A 15,717-nucleotide genomic window follows, 5' to 3' on the forward strand; every position below is an offset into this window, starting at 1 on the left:
TGAAGTGGATTCACTCTGGCTAAAAGCTCCAACAGAGTAAATTAAGGCAAGTGATAAGCTGAAAGAAAGTCACAATAAAAAATATGATCAAGATGGTAGAGAACCACCCTATGAAACCTGAAACCACAGATTTCAAGTCTGTCAAATTTCATATAAGAACTGGATCGAGCCACTTTGGAAATTTAACTAAGGTGCTTAAATTAGGAACCTCGTTGTCTAATCAACAGAAGGTAATTCACAGCACCTGGACTGCTTTATATATGGAGCCAAAAGTCCTAATTCAGTCACCCAAATTAGATATCTAAAATTAGATGCCCCCAAATATCTATATGCTTTTTATTCTTCCTCAAAAGAGTGTTGTGAGGATAATACACTTCAGGTTATGAGACACTCAGATATGCAGTTACAGAGGAGCTGAGTATCCTGAAAATATATCACCAATAAAATTCAATGAGATGGAAAAGGCAAAGCTAGAAATGTGATAGTAGTGTTCGTCATACCAATCACTCCTTGTCAGAGCCAAAACAAGTGCCATACCCCCTCTTCTGAGTAGGGTTTATCTCCATATATATTATATTATATACATTGCTTTGTCAAGTACAGAACCTCAGGCTATTAGGTGCATATTGCACCATTTTGTTACCTGTAGCAAGTAGCCACGCAACTCATTTGTCTACCTGATCTAGATTTTAAGCTAAACATATATTCCCCCAACTGGTTAATCTCTCATTTACAGAATAAAAATGCCTAATACATTACTTGGAAATAAAGTTCCCTAACTCAGAAGTGCCCTTCCATACTGTGTGACAGTGGTGTGTCTCAAGATAGATTTCACACTTCACCATCAACAGTGAAGTTCTTTGCTTTTATTATTTGGTGTTACAACTTTAATGGTTTCTTACACTGTCATTTCGGGTGGGTGAATAAGATTAATTCAGCATTTCATAATGCACCATTGTATACTGTTTACATCATTTATTTTCTTTTTACTGAATGATTACAAATTTCAATTTAAAGTTAATAACATTTTGTGGGAGTTACTGCATGCGAATTAACTGTGGTGATGTCAGTGCATCCCTCTGGAATTTAAAAGATATTTCACTGTGTTATATCATGTGCCTCACAGTATATCAATTTTTATTTCCCATCCCTCAAGTATGGAATGCACACTGTGTAACTTCTAGATTCTCAATATAGACATAATTTACCCAAGCTGTGCAAATGCCCAACTTGCTGAAGATGATATATACAAGATTTATATTAAAGACTAGTTCTTTCAAGGAAGCAAAAGCCTTGCATACTACACAAGCCACTATATTATCTAATTATTTGGGGAGAGTGGTTTCTAATGTTACAGACAAAGGGAAATAGCACGTAAACTGCAGTCATAAACCAATTTTTCCTTACTTTAACAACTTTAAGATTAGATAGGTAAATCCCAGGCAACACCATCTATCTTCCTTGAGAGCTATGCTTTGACATTTTTGTGTGTCTGGATTAGCTGGTTGCATAAAACAGTGAATATTAGAAATATTCATTCACTTTACTTTTACTTACATGCCATCAAGCATATACCAAATGTTAAACAGCATCTAGTTTGCTCATTTGCTGGATTGCACATACTACTGCTTTCTTTATGTGAATTCATAATTCCTGAATGCATTCAAAGAGCAATTTGCTTACTTCTTCCTTGCTGTCATGATATTAAGTATGTTAAAAATAAGTTTTTATGCTCAAATTGATTCGGTAATATGCTTACATTCTGGAATATTCCAGAATTACAACTAAAAAATGTTTTGATTCCTAGGCCAGGATTTAGTTCATCTGATAAATTTGTTTTTACTGTGAGATTTCAAGAAGTACTTTACAATTTATTTGCTATATGCTTTTGGCCTTTTTAATGTGGAACTGTACTTCATCATTTTCCTCCAAGTACCTGCTTCTGCAGACAGAAATTTTGACCTCTGATATCACCACATTCCAGCCTTGCCTGTATATCTGAATATCTCCATAAATCAAGTCATTTCAATATTGGCATTTATTAACTTTTTTCTTTTTCCAGTATCTCCTGATTAGTGTGTCAAATAGTGGAGGTGGTAAGAGTAAAAAAAAATGAAATAATAAAAAGCAGTGCAAAACTTGATTGTTTTCCCTCTTGGCCATCATGTGGTTGCCAATCACAAAAATTATCACAGAAAAAGTAACTAATTAGAAATGAAAGGCCAATATCTCAAGCAGTTCCTGTCAGTCCTGGGATGTGTTTCCATATAACACTGATGTAAGACATGAAAAATCTGGCATGCCCACATGGTTGCCTGGTTTTTCCAGCTACATCTGTTTGTCTAATGAAACAAATTACATCCCCTAAAATCCCTGCCACATTTATACCTTTGATATTCCAGCCACAATACTAATATCCTAAGTCCTTCCTCGCTAGAGGTGCTCACTTCTGCAAAGCCCACTTATGTGAGTAACAGTACACAAGTCACCAAACACTGCCTGAGCAGGTATTACTCAAGCAAAGAAGGCTTCACAGGATCAGTCCTGTTGGATAGGCTGCCAGTTGGCACCATTTCCTCTCCCAGTTATCTATTTTACTTTGTGCTCATGCCACTTAGGAACGAAACTAGTTTTCTCTGCTGGAGCGAATAGCGCGTTACTGTTGCGTTATCCCAAATATTGCAATATTGAAAGGAGCACATCATCTGACTGACAGAATGGCACCAGAGAGGTTCAGAGGGGCATCATCTCTGCCAAACTCCTTGAGAGCTAGACCAGGGTGCCTGGCTCAGCCATGGCTGTTGTTCCACACTTAGTTGGAACAGGCAGATCACCAGCCAAGAGTGACCCCCAGGCAGCAGCACAGGCGGGCAGCAAATATTGGCTTGATCCTCTGCTGTTATTCAGGAGCTGGTTATAATCTGTCTCTAAATTAGAAAGGCTCAAATCATGGGCTCTTCTATAAGTGAAGCCAGTAGAAGAAGTGTCTGGGCTGAATAGAATCAGTGAGATTTTAGCCTCTGGCTTTGGCAGAGGCACAGCTGTGAACAAGCCCTTAAGCCACTGGTGAGGATGCAGCACAGCACGCCCCAAGCAAACGAAGCAGCAGGACTTGAACTGGGGATGCCTATGTCTTCATTTCCAATTTTAAAACACACGTGGGAGAGAGAAAGTGGGAGGACAGCTACTATCATTTTCTGCACCAACATGAGCCCAAGAAACAATGACATTTACTTTGGTTTAACTAATTTCCACACATCAGATCATGTTCGGCACCCGTGTGCCAAAGTCCTATTCTTCAAGTCTGTTGAAATACCACTTTTCGAAACATGTGTGCTAACATTTGGCCAACACCACCACAAGATCATTTTATTAACTTGTAGCTCATTTCATAGACTGCTGCTCATGTTGCTAACATATGCTATTCTACCATTTACTGCTCTATAATTAGAGAAGTCATATGAAAGAGATACCCAAGCCTTAATTTTTGCATTAAATACAATTTGTTTAGACTCTGGTAGGCAAAATAAGGAAAAAAAAGTCATATAATGAATTAGGAAACTGCAAGACAGCTAATTTAACTCTTAAAAGGTCACAGCAGAAATTTTTTAAAACACAGCCTCCCTACCCCCGTCATGACTGCATACAGTTTTAAGAGTCAAATCCAGACCTATATTCTACTCTGCCAGGATAAAACTTGTTTCCAGGGACTGAGGGCCTCAGGGGCAGAGCAGCTAGCAGGATCCTTGCAAATGGGGGACCAAGGGGTAAGATCAGAAGCTTACAAATAGCAGAGGAGTGTGAACCTTTCACACACTATGTCTTTTCTGCCACCACCATGCTGTTATGCCAAAGCATTTGTAATACGGAAGAGGTTGAATAAAGGATAGAGAGCATCACCAGAATATTTTTTATAGCATGTGCTGCTCAGAGAAGGCAAGGATCCTACATCGCTTCTCTTTCCTCACAGCTGACAGAAAATTCCAAGCCGGCCAGCCATGGAGATGCCTTTTACTGGGAAAAGCTGTCTGTTAACAGATCTTTTGCTTGAGAAATTATCACATAAGGACTTTAGAACTCATTAATAAGCCAGTATGTAATAATAAATAAAATATGAAACATTTGACTTTGATGTTTAGCATATTTGTCTTTCCTCCATTGGATCAGTTTCAATTTTCACCAGGCAAGTTAGGAGCTGGACAGGAGCCGTGGTGCCACACCTAGGGCAGAGCCCCTCAAGTGGAATCAGCCATTTAGCAGCCAGCTGCAAATTACAGGCACACAACAGCATTTTTCTCTTCCAACTGCACACAACTGCATTGCAGAAGGGACTTGGATATATATTATTTTTAATACTGAGCTGCTTAAAAAACAGTAAAAATATATACCACTGATGGCTGGGAATCAATTCACAAGCAAACTGGGTTTTAAGGGAAATGCGTCCTTTCTACGTTAAATTAATAAACTGCAGCTATAGTTTATTAAGCCACCACAATATTTTACATTTTCTACTGCCATAATCTTGACTGCTTATAAATTACAGTAATTTTACCTATTCTTTAATCCAGAAACATCATTATTAAAATGTTTGATGGAGGCTGCAGTGCATCTATCATTGCTTGTAAAAGTTAATTAGATTAGATAAAAGAAATAATTAGATTTGCATTTTTATCCTGGTTTTAAACTTCCAAAGAAGATCACAACAGTGTGCCTGTGGGCAATTAAAAACAGCATAGAGCAGTGAAATATAAAGGCAAAAAAGGTCTGTTTTTCCTAGCTAATTCATGATTGAAGATACAATTACAAAATATTTTAAGGGTTTGCTGAAGCTGGGGGCTATTCCTAGACTTCTAAGCTTTGTTTATAACTCTCTCTCTCTCTTTCAAGGGAGTATCTGATCTGCGTACCCTGCCAATAGAAGTATCAAATTGCTTTCAATGGCTTTATTTGGTTCTGTGCAGAGCTTGCTGGAAGGGGATCAGTTTCATGATCAATAACAAAAAAAAGAAAAAAAGGTAGAGGAGAATATTCCCTAGTGCTGGAACAGTACTGCCGCTGCTTTTGCTTGTCAACACTAAATAGAGTTTACAAAGAAAGACAACCTCAGAGAGGATAACTGAGCTGACAATAACTGGATTCCAGCTTGTGCATTTTCAGCAAGCTCTCTGCAAGGAGCTTTAACCTGTCTCCAAAAGGCAATAAATGAAAGGTTCAGCTCTTAAAATTGGAGGTCAGTTACATACTTAATGATGAAGCGTATCTTTAAATCTATTTCTACTATTATTATCCTAGCAAAAAATTAATTAACCAGGTCAGGGAGGCTATGAAGGCTAATGTGGAATGCAATTATTCCTGATCTTTAGACACGTACTTCACATAAAGAGATAGTCCTTACTCAGCTCACCAGGTACCTCAATTGTCAGTAGTTAATCATGGATAAGAAGAGAGACTCATTGGTTCAGTCTGTTAAGTTTTACTTATGATTCAAATTATTCCTGTTCAAAGGCAGTTTAAATAGTTGTAATTTTATGTTACTATTCTTTTGTCTGTTTACTATAACAGTAATCACATTCATTCTATTTGTGGGAAACAGAAAATGTAGGAACATTTATAGAAAAGTAGAACAGCACAAATGTATAGGTTAAAACTAGAAAAAATTACTATTAGGAATAATTTCTAGTGGCTGAATTAAAACAGAAGACTTATGAGAGCAGAGGAAATAAGTTTCTCTATGCAATGGAAATTGTACTGATTCAAACAGAAAACAAACTGCTCTGCAATGGCATTAAGGACAGTGAAGAGGAATAAGGGGAAGGGAAATGGACAGAAGCAGCTTGGATCATCTTTCACAGTTATCCTCAGCACAGATTTCTGCAGAAAAGCTCAACAATCACTGTCCCATTTAAAGACTTCAGATTTAGGACTTGCTCTGATGAAACCTCGCCACAAGGAGGAAAGCCCTAAAAACTTTCATCCCTTCAATCCACACACACTCCCATTCTCAGAGGGAAATACTGGAGCAACAGGCTCCAAGCATCAGCGGGATCTGTCTCTTCTCCTCAGATGGGCTTGGTGGGACTCAGAAGTTCCCAAGCCTCATTCTGAAAGGACTGAATTATTGTAATGAGGTACAGAATTCACAGGGATTTCAGGACCCCTGGTTTGGAAACATTTAAGAAATGCATGTCTTCCCTTTTTCCAATCTAGTCTTCATGATGTACCACCAAATTCCTCCTTTAACCAGCTTTTTCACTTATTCCTAGAGATTTTCATTTTTGTAGCACAGACTAAGAGATGTTTTTGAATTAGACCAATTATGTTCCTCCTACTTCAGAATGAATATTTTTTATTAAACAATCAAATGAAAAACATTTTTTTTACAAAAATCTTAATCAACTTGGAGACTGATCTGTGAGTCCTTATTTGCCCGACATTATTTTCTCAACTTTAATTTGCACTGAAATCAATGATTTCTCTGCACAGCTCTGTGGAATGAAGAACTTAATTTGGCATACTAGATTTCCTCCCATCTCTGTGGACTCCTCTGTAGGAGAGTGTTTATGAACATTATGAACCTTTGAGCTGAAAAGTAATAATACACTGCATTTATTTGAAAATTTTCATTTAAGATTCTCAAAACATTACATTTAAATTGAGGAAAATGTTTTGCCAAATTTCTGATAATCAGAGGCAGCACTGAGGAGAAGTCCAGATTCCCACTCCTTCTAGCCAACAAAACTGCTTTTCCCAGTACATAGACCCTGATAGAAAACATAGAAAACATGAGATGATTATGCAGAACATTTAATGACATCTGTACTTTTGAAATACCTACCTTTTTTCCATACACTACGCCTAGATAAAGTGCTCTTTGCTTATAGATAATTGACAAAGTTTTGGATGTATAACAAGAGGTGCTCCAGTAAGGGTCTCAAAACAAAAACAAAAAACCCAAACAACCCTTTCACCAATTAAATGAAACAAGGTGTTTAAATTATTACATAAACAGATAATATACAGCACAATATAAATAATAAATACTAAGTAATGCAAATTCTCAATATATTTACCCAGTAGTTGTCCTGGGGAATCATGCATTATTTAATATAAATAATTTTAAATTTTCTATGTGGCTGACATATTATAAGCCCCTCCTAGAGCAATTTCTAATTGCCTAAATGGTTAAACTGGATGCACTTATTCACAAAATCTCTTGTTGAAGAATTAATTCTGCACCTCAGGAGGGGACAGTTGCCACACTGTGTGTCTCAAGATGAAAACATCACATCAGCAGTGCCCCTCTCCTGCATCCTGGAGAACAGGCTGTGCTTGCCTCGAGTACTGTGCCATGAATAGGCCCCTGCCCAGATGGAACTGGCACCTGTGCTGCTCACATTTTGTAATCTCTTCAAAAGGGGAGTGGCAGGGAAGGGTGCTACTCTTTTCCCACGCACACAAAGTACAGATAAGAGCCCACACCATCCTCCATAGGTAATCACTGTTTCCTGAAAATTGTTGCTCAAGAGTGTCTTTGAACAAATCTTCTAAACAAAATCAAGTTCTTGGGGACAGAGCTGCAAATTCTACCAGGCCCAAAAACTAAACTGGGAATGTAAACATTTAATAGAAATGTTGTTTCCTCTTGAAGACATAGAGAGCAAACTTCACCTCATCTCACATCAGATCTCTACGCTAAAGGCACATATATCCTTAGTTAATGGAGAGAAACAGCCATTTTAGGGAACAACTTATCTCATAAATTTTAAATATCTACTTTAGGACAAGACAAATTGCATCCTGAAACTATTCACTTTGTTTCTCACTGCTCACTACCAGAACAATCTGGATAATTAATTATTACTCTGCAGATAGAGTCTGTACTGCAGTTACCTATTTTTGACACGATGAATTCCACCCAGAGTCACCAGTGCATCTTCAGTACTGGTGTTGAGGTTTCTTGGGAAGATGGTGGCAGAGGAGAGCCAGCACAGCACTATTTCTGTCACCTGCCTCCTGTTTTGCCCCCATCCCAGCTCTAGCCCTTAAGGACCTACACATCTCAAACTGTGACACTCATAACCAATTCTACACCAGCAAAAGGCAACTTAGCAACTTCTCTCTCGAGCAACTTCTGGCTGCCAAATTTGCCACAGAATTAAGACAGAACAAATAAAAAAAGCAGGACCACTTGTCTCACAAGCAAATGGACTATGTGAGCTGGTGTTTCGCCTAGAAGACAGTCTCCCAGGGAACTTTTAGTAATCTAAATAATAAGATTGGGATTTGACTTGGTGTCTGCTCAGCTTGCTTAGTGCTTCTTACTGGAGCATTGCTTGGGCCATGAGATGCCCACTACCAACCTGGCTGACCAGATGGGAGAAGAAACAATCCTCACTGCCTCAACACACTGATAAGACTCAGGTAAATGTAAAAATCATAAATCAGTGAAGAGACCGAACCACTGAGGAGATATGGCATAAGAGTTCTTGGTAAGAATTTAGAAGCAAGCACAGGGACGAGTCACCAAGAAATAGTTTAGCTCAGAATAACCATTGAAACACTTATTTGCATATACATCTAGGAAAGGCTGGGAAAGAAAACTTGTGGAGGGTTCAGCACTATGTAAGAGGAAAGGTGAAAGTGAATGAGAAAATGAACCTCCAATCTATTCTAGAATTAATTCTAAGACCACATTTCCTGGAGACAGTGGAAGGGTGAAGCTACTGGAAAGTATTGACGGAAGTGAAACATAAAGTACCTTCGAGCTTCTTACTACAGAGCAGGTATCCCAGCCAAACATACCTACAATTCTCCAAACAGAATAAAAAAAAAAAAAACAAAAAAAACAAAAAAAAAAACCAAAAAAAACCAAAAAAACCACCAACAACCAGATAACTCTTCTGTTTTGTAGACTTAGCTAGGTGTCAGTCTTAGTTTTTATGCTGACCTTTTTATATTATTCTTTACTGAAGTCAGACTTGCAAATAACATTTAGAAAAGATGGTGTATTTTTCCCTTACACTATTCTTAATATCTCTTTCATCCTTGATGTACACCTAATATGAACACACAGTCTCCTAATAGGCAACAACAATAGTGCTTTATAATTCAATTGTGTCTCTCATACGAGGTATTAGCACATCTATATTTGTTAAATAAGCCCCTTAGAAGTGTAACTGAGACTGCATTACAACATTTTCAAAAGTATTTACAAGCATTCCTTTGGGATGAGGGAAAGAAAAACTTCAGTTTTGGCATCTAGTAACACAGCAATCAGCTAATTAAGGAAAAGAAATGGATAGCCCAAGCTTATACAAGATGATTGGCAGCACAATCACCTGTCAGACCAAACCGAAATATTTCAATCAGAGAACAGACCCATGGAAATGCTTTCAAAGTGGGAAGCAGAGAAGGTAACACAGTCACATGCCAACAATGCCTCTACATCCATGTCACTCCCAACCCACGTACACTTGCACAAAATTAAACCATGTTCGGAGTACAAGTATAAATAATTAAATATTTCCAGAATCCAGATAAAATCTTCCAGATCCACAAGGGTATAATTAGTTCAAAGGCACCTGGAACAGATATACCTGTGGGTCTTTGTACATGAGTAGACTGGTGCTAGGAACTTAGTACTGCTTCAATGTCTCAATTTTGCCTTTGTAGAACACAGAATTCCTCCAACAATAACTGAGACTCTGTTTTTACTTCACACAATGCAAATCAAACTGCAGATTTCAGAACAATGACAAGATGGTGAGATTTAAAAACAGCTCATAACTTTCAGGAGAAAACTTTGCCTATTAAAGGTCTTTGCACCAAAAAAATGTCTGACAATGATTTTCTGGGACACAAGGAACTCCCATAAAGAGCATCTTTACTGAAGCTTGTTAGTAAAGCATGTGGCTGCTTTTTTTTAGACTCTTCCCTCTCCATAAATGGAACTTAAGTATAATCAGAAGAGAGCAATAAAACACACTGACCTGAATTTGCTGCTGCAGTAGATTGATTTTGTGCTGCTGTTGCAGAAGTTGCTGCTGTTGTCTTGCAATCTATTAGAAATAAAATTTCCATTAAATTAAAACAGCAATATTGAAATTTCAATACTATTGACCGAAAAACATAATATTTGCTATTCTTTATTATATTTTATTAAGCATATTAATTTTTTTAAATGCAGCATCTTTTAGAGGTAAATTTAAATGCAACATAAAAATCTACTTAGCAAGTAAGAAATATGTATTTTAAGCAGTGAGACCTTAGCTCTGAAAAGCACAGAAACATAGGTTTATTTCTGTGCATGTGAATAATCTCATCACTATTCAACAAAGCATTTAAACCTGTGGTGATCTTTAACTGTGATGCATTACTGTTAGCTACAATGGGAATGAAACACATGCTTAAAATTAAGTGCTTTTCTGAATGGGGATGGGATTACGCAGGTGTTTAAGGTTAAAAATACATTTTCCTGCTTTGCTGAACTGGAGCCTGAGCTGGTGTTTGTAGACGTTTCACTGTTCAGCACGAGCTCCTAGAGTAAGCTTCTCTGACTCCCTTCACAATGAGCAGCACATTACTTCTCTTGCAAATCTCAAAAACCATCCTTGGAGCTACTTAGCGAAGCAAAGCCTTATTCTGTGTAAAAGCAGTACCTGGTGCTCAGCAACTCATCCTCCACACAATCCTATGAAATATGTAAATATTCTTATCCTCATTTGGTAGATTCAGTAGGGGATTGGAGGATAAAGGTTCACTCCATCCCTTCTCTATCACAGATGGAGAAAAGCAAATGTTCAGGGTGGAGAACACTAAGAGACTGGTGTGAATTTGCTGCAGATACTCCATCTATCTCCCTGATTCCCACAAAATCAGCATGCTGGAGCAGAAAGGAAATAGGACCCTGCCCTCAGACCACAGAGCTGCTCCCTGCAATGGGTGATGTGGAAGTCAGCCACAGAGGAGAAGCCACAGGGAGCTGGGGGGCTTCTGGACTTTTGCTTTAGAAGGGCAACTGTGCAGCAGACTGAAATGAGAACAAGATTTGTGTTTCCTGGAAATCCCAGTCTCAGCACTTCGGCTACCTTCATTTCTTAAGTATAATTTCCCCTCCTATAAATATTTATCTAGAGCAGAGGAATCACATAAAACAGCAAGAAGCTGGTGACAAAGGTATTTTGGTCACTCAAATCCACTGTTTCTCTTTTGGCAAAATCCCTCTTGGGCTCCTTCCCTAACATCTTCTGAGCACACTTACTCTGTTATAAACAGAGAAAGTTAAGTAAAATGTTTTTATGATAAAAAAATGACAGGAATGTATCAAGGTTGGTTTGAAAATAAACACTCACATAGTTTTAGTGAAAACTGTTCAGATTAACTCATAAGGAATTTGCAGTCACATATTAACAGCTTGTAATTGTGCATACATGGAGACCAAGGCTGTCATTCCCTTAATCGCTCATTGTCACATGGAAATAACTCAGTAAGTTTTTTCAGTTAAAATTCACTTTTGTAGGAGAAATTAACACAAAATTCATGTGTATTTTAAGGCTTGTACAGCCTCAAGGAGGCAAATTAAGGTCTAGATGATTCTGGGGCTGGGTGAAGGCAAAGGGTCACAAGAAGATGGAGTCAAGCAGCTCTCACAGATCACAACACCGAGGCTTGTAACGGAGCTCAAACTCCTTTCAGGAGCCTGGTGTTAAAACAGATCAGGATGAACCTCCCAGGCAAGTCAATAAAATACAATGAGTGAGAACTGAATGAGCAGACCCTGGTGTGTGAGTGAAAAAGGGAATCAAAGAGAGCTAGCAGTCATGTGGCCAGGTAGGGCAGGGGCAGGGTTCTAGAAGCTCAGGTAGCTGTTGTCAGCACAGTGACCAGCAGTGGTGCCTGTGCTTGGTGAAACAACCCTAATGGAGATAGTGCTATATGGAATATTTGAAACCTCTACGAGAGCTGGAGTTAGCACTTTTAATGAGCAACACACCAATTGTGTGACTCCATCTTAGACGTGCAGTGCTTGTAAGTAAAGATAAGTTCTGTCAGGGTTATGTCCACATTGCCCCTGCTGCTAAAGTCTCAGCAAAGGTAAAAGACGGTTAGAGTATGCAGCTTCACAGTGAAAAGATACAGACACGGAGCTGCATTGTCAGAGGGCCTCTCTCTCTCAGAGCTGTATCATTTTTTCACAGGTACACACCACCCTACATCCAGTATTGTTGGAGCTGCTGATGACCTGGCTGCAGATTAACACTGTAAACCATAGCCAACACAAGGAGGAGGCTTTCGTTTACACGTGCAAAGGAGCGGATCTGCCAGGGTACTGACTGCTTGTGAACAGCTTTTTGTACCTGCATGCACAATGTGGCACCATTTGAATAGGTATTTCCTGATGAAAACAAGAAATATACCATGGAGCATCTAATCTCCAAGGTTCCTCTTCGCTGGAGCAGTTCTGTGATAGAAAATGTACCCAAGACCCTGCAATGCAATTACCATAGCATCGTCTTGATGTATAGGCTTGACACAGTAAAGTAGGGTACACAAGCACCATGTGGCTCAAATTCTGAATTTTATTTGCCTATCGGTTGAGCTACATGCTCGCTTCATTGAGCATGACAACCTAGTTTTAAGTGTCATTTAATTTTCATTTTGAAATATAATTACAAAGTGTTCACTGTAAGATATCACTCGTCTGCAAATGTGTCAAGATTAATTTGTGCTAGCTTATTCACAAGTGTCAATAGTTAATTACTGTGTCATCTCTAGATGGCTAAATGACATTCTAACTTCTGATTTTTTACAGTGTTCCTTTATGTTATTTTCCATTAGGGGATGAGTCCATATTCCTACATGTGGGCAAATACCCAAGCACATAAAATACCAGACGTCACAACTCATTAAAATCAACAGAGCATACATTGCTGTATATATCCTATAAAATATATTTAACTGAAAAGATAATTCTAGTAATAATGTCAGATTCCTAAAAACCACACATTAATTTGGATCTGTCGGATCTAATGCCTAGGGGACTAGTGCATGGGATCATTGTTGCTGCACTTTTGTTCAATGAGAAGAGGACAGCTCACTGGACAACTGCATCTTTAAACCAAAGAAATAATCAAGGAAAAAAACTCAAAAAAAACAAAAATACAAAATAAGAAAATACAAATTGTTCACAACCTGAACAAACAAATCAAACCTTACTTGTGCAAAGTATTTGAAGGTTTGAGTATGCTTAAGGGTTTTTCTTTCATTATTTTCTTGCCAAAAAGAGAAATAATGGTTATAGTCTGGCTTGTCCGTAACTCTCAAAATTACATCTCAGTGCAAGGAGAACTGTGAAATCTATTATCTACTCCTCCCCCTTTTTTTTTTCAGGGTCCTATAATATTTCCTCTTTCTGGAAAAATGTGCAACTTCTGCAGATACTTAAGCTCTTTTAGCAAAAAAAAAAAAAAAAAAGAAACAACAGTAGGCAGAATGGAGTTTGTGACAAGCATTTTCACAGTTTTCTTTCTTGGAGCCTCACCTGCTCTTGCTGTTGGCGAGCAAGGTCCATTTGCTGCCGTTGTTTTTCAATTTGTGAGGCTGCCAGCTTTTTCTGCTCATCATGGGCAGCCAGGAGCTGCTCCCGTAAGCTGATCAGCTGGGTGATCATTGTAGAGAGCTGTCGCTCTTTTTCTGCCAGGCTTTCTGGTGTACCTAAACATGGGGGAAAGATGTACTGTAAATATGAGGTAGACAATAGTTACAAAGCAATATTTACCCCCCCTTCAAAAAATGGCTGCATCACCAATGTGGTTTTTTTTTCAAACAGCAGGTTGGATATATTTTCTACTAACAAATCTCAAAAGAATGTAACGCATAGATTTGCTGTGCTCTAAGCAGAGGAGGATGTAACAGAAATGGGAGCCGAAAAGATATAGAATATTTCCTTTTTTTTCTGCCAGGGATTTATTCTGTATGAATCCCTGTATCTTCTCCATCTAAATCTGCCCACTGTGATAAATACATTCATCATTTATCAGACATAATTTTACCTCAGTTTATATTTCTTCTCATTTTTTCACTCCAATTATGTACAAATGCTAAAAAAGAATTTAAAAGATACTGTTCAGTGGAAGAAGCAGTTTAAGAATTTATTGATCATTTCTCCAAAATATCCATATATCTGGTAGGTTATTTAGGTAAATGTAAGCTATGGCTGTGGCACGTGTATTAAAAATGAGCTTTACTTGTCCCCAAGAGAAATGGATAACCTGAGAAAATAGCTTAAGAATTTTCATTTAACTTTCAAAGTTTACTCTACAGAGAGCACTTAATTAATATGAAACTACGGTACATTTATTCTTTGCACTAATGATGCTTAATGATCTGTTTATGGGTAAATTGCATGGGTCTCATAAGTGGAGAGTACAGGGTCCTTTTCCAAATCAATCTGAAAATATCCCACCTTATATAGGAACACATTACCCTGTCAGAAACAGCAATGTCAATTCCTATATTTGAGCCATAAAATAAATTTCCTTTTGTGAGCACCACAGAATCATAGGTCTATAAGAGAAAATGTAAATACATCAAGGTAGAAGTCCAAGAATATTGGAAGATAATCTGAAAGAAGTTTAGAGTTGGAAGTGGGATAAATAAAGTAATTTAATGTTGTGAAGTAGAACTGAAAATCAGAGAAGATAACCAAATCAAGAATTATTCAGGTCTGTAGTCTACCAAAATGATATGAGAAGTGGCATATAAGAATAGAATAGAATAGAATAGATTAGAATAGAATAATATATTAGAATAGAATAATATATTAGAATAGAATAATATATTAGAATAATTAATATATTAGAATAGAATAGAATAGAATAGAATAGAATAGAATAGAATAGAATAGAATAGAATAGAATAGAATAGAATAGAATAGAATAGAATAGAATAGAATATTCAGAAAATTCCTTTCCTCTGTTCACAAGAGAGGACTGTGATAAAGAAGTCACTGGACTTTTGAAGAAGAAAAGATGTGAGTAACAGAACCTGGGAGGGAATGGAGAAACTGTCACAAAATTATGGCTCCAGCTTCTTCCCAGGAATAAGATAATATCTTCTAAAGAAAAGAAGAAAAAAAGAGGCTGACAGGTTTTATAAGGAGAAGGAAGGCAAAACAGGCCAAGAAGGGGACAAACCCAATATGATCTACTACCTACACTGTGGGGCCAGTATGTGTCCTACACGGAATTTCATTTGCAAAAGCAGCTTTAAAGAAAACCTCTATCTGAAATTGCTTTGCATGGAAAAAAGGAAACTGCCTGGCTTAATTCATTCTCTCTAAACAAACTCTGAGAAACAAAGGGTAGCTCATTTTCTGTACATTTATTAATTGCATTTAGCAATGCAAAGTACTGAAAAATATTCCATTTCTAATTTACTATTAAGTATCTTAGTTTTCAAAGAATTTCCAAGAACCTGATGTTTCCCTACACTCTAATGCCTAATGTACATCCAGTGTACACGTGACACAGGTCTCTGGAAGAATGAAAATGTGTAAATTCATTGTAGTAGAAATTTTAGAAAGGGTTGATAGTGATTTCCTTAGTCACAAGAGGTATGACGGATGCATGAAGTTGAAGCTGAAGGACGCCCCTACCCAGACCAACTCATTGCAAAGCCTTAGTGTGATACAAGTGACTGAAGCAATAGAAGATCTCT

At 37.7% G+C, this 15,717-nt stretch overlaps 1 protein-coding gene across 32 annotated transcripts in view; it reads right to left on the reverse strand.

Annotated features, from left to right (window-relative positions):
• Nucleotides 1-15,717, reverse strand: part of SOX6 (SRY-box transcription factor 6) — a 374,330-nt gene that overhangs the window by 132,589 nt on the left and 226,024 nt on the right. For all 32 annotated transcript variants that reach the window (XM_072929673.1, XM_072929674.1, XM_072929672.1 and 29 more), the window contains 2 exons: nucleotides 13,541-13,713; nucleotides 9,990-10,058 (listed from right to left, as the gene is read on the reverse strand). In XM_072929673.1, the coding sequence (XP_072785774.1) occupies nucleotides 9,990-10,058; nucleotides 13,541-13,713 (242 nt within the window). The remainder of the gene's footprint in view (nucleotides 1-9,989; nucleotides 10,059-13,540; nucleotides 13,714-15,717) is intronic.

The sequence above is a fragment of the Taeniopygia guttata genome, chromosome 5 (assembly GCF_048771995.1).
Source record: "Taeniopygia guttata chromosome 5, bTaeGut7.mat, whole genome shotgun sequence".
Classification (NCBI taxonomy): Eukaryota; Metazoa; Chordata; class Aves; order Passeriformes; family Estrildidae; genus Taeniopygia; species Taeniopygia guttata.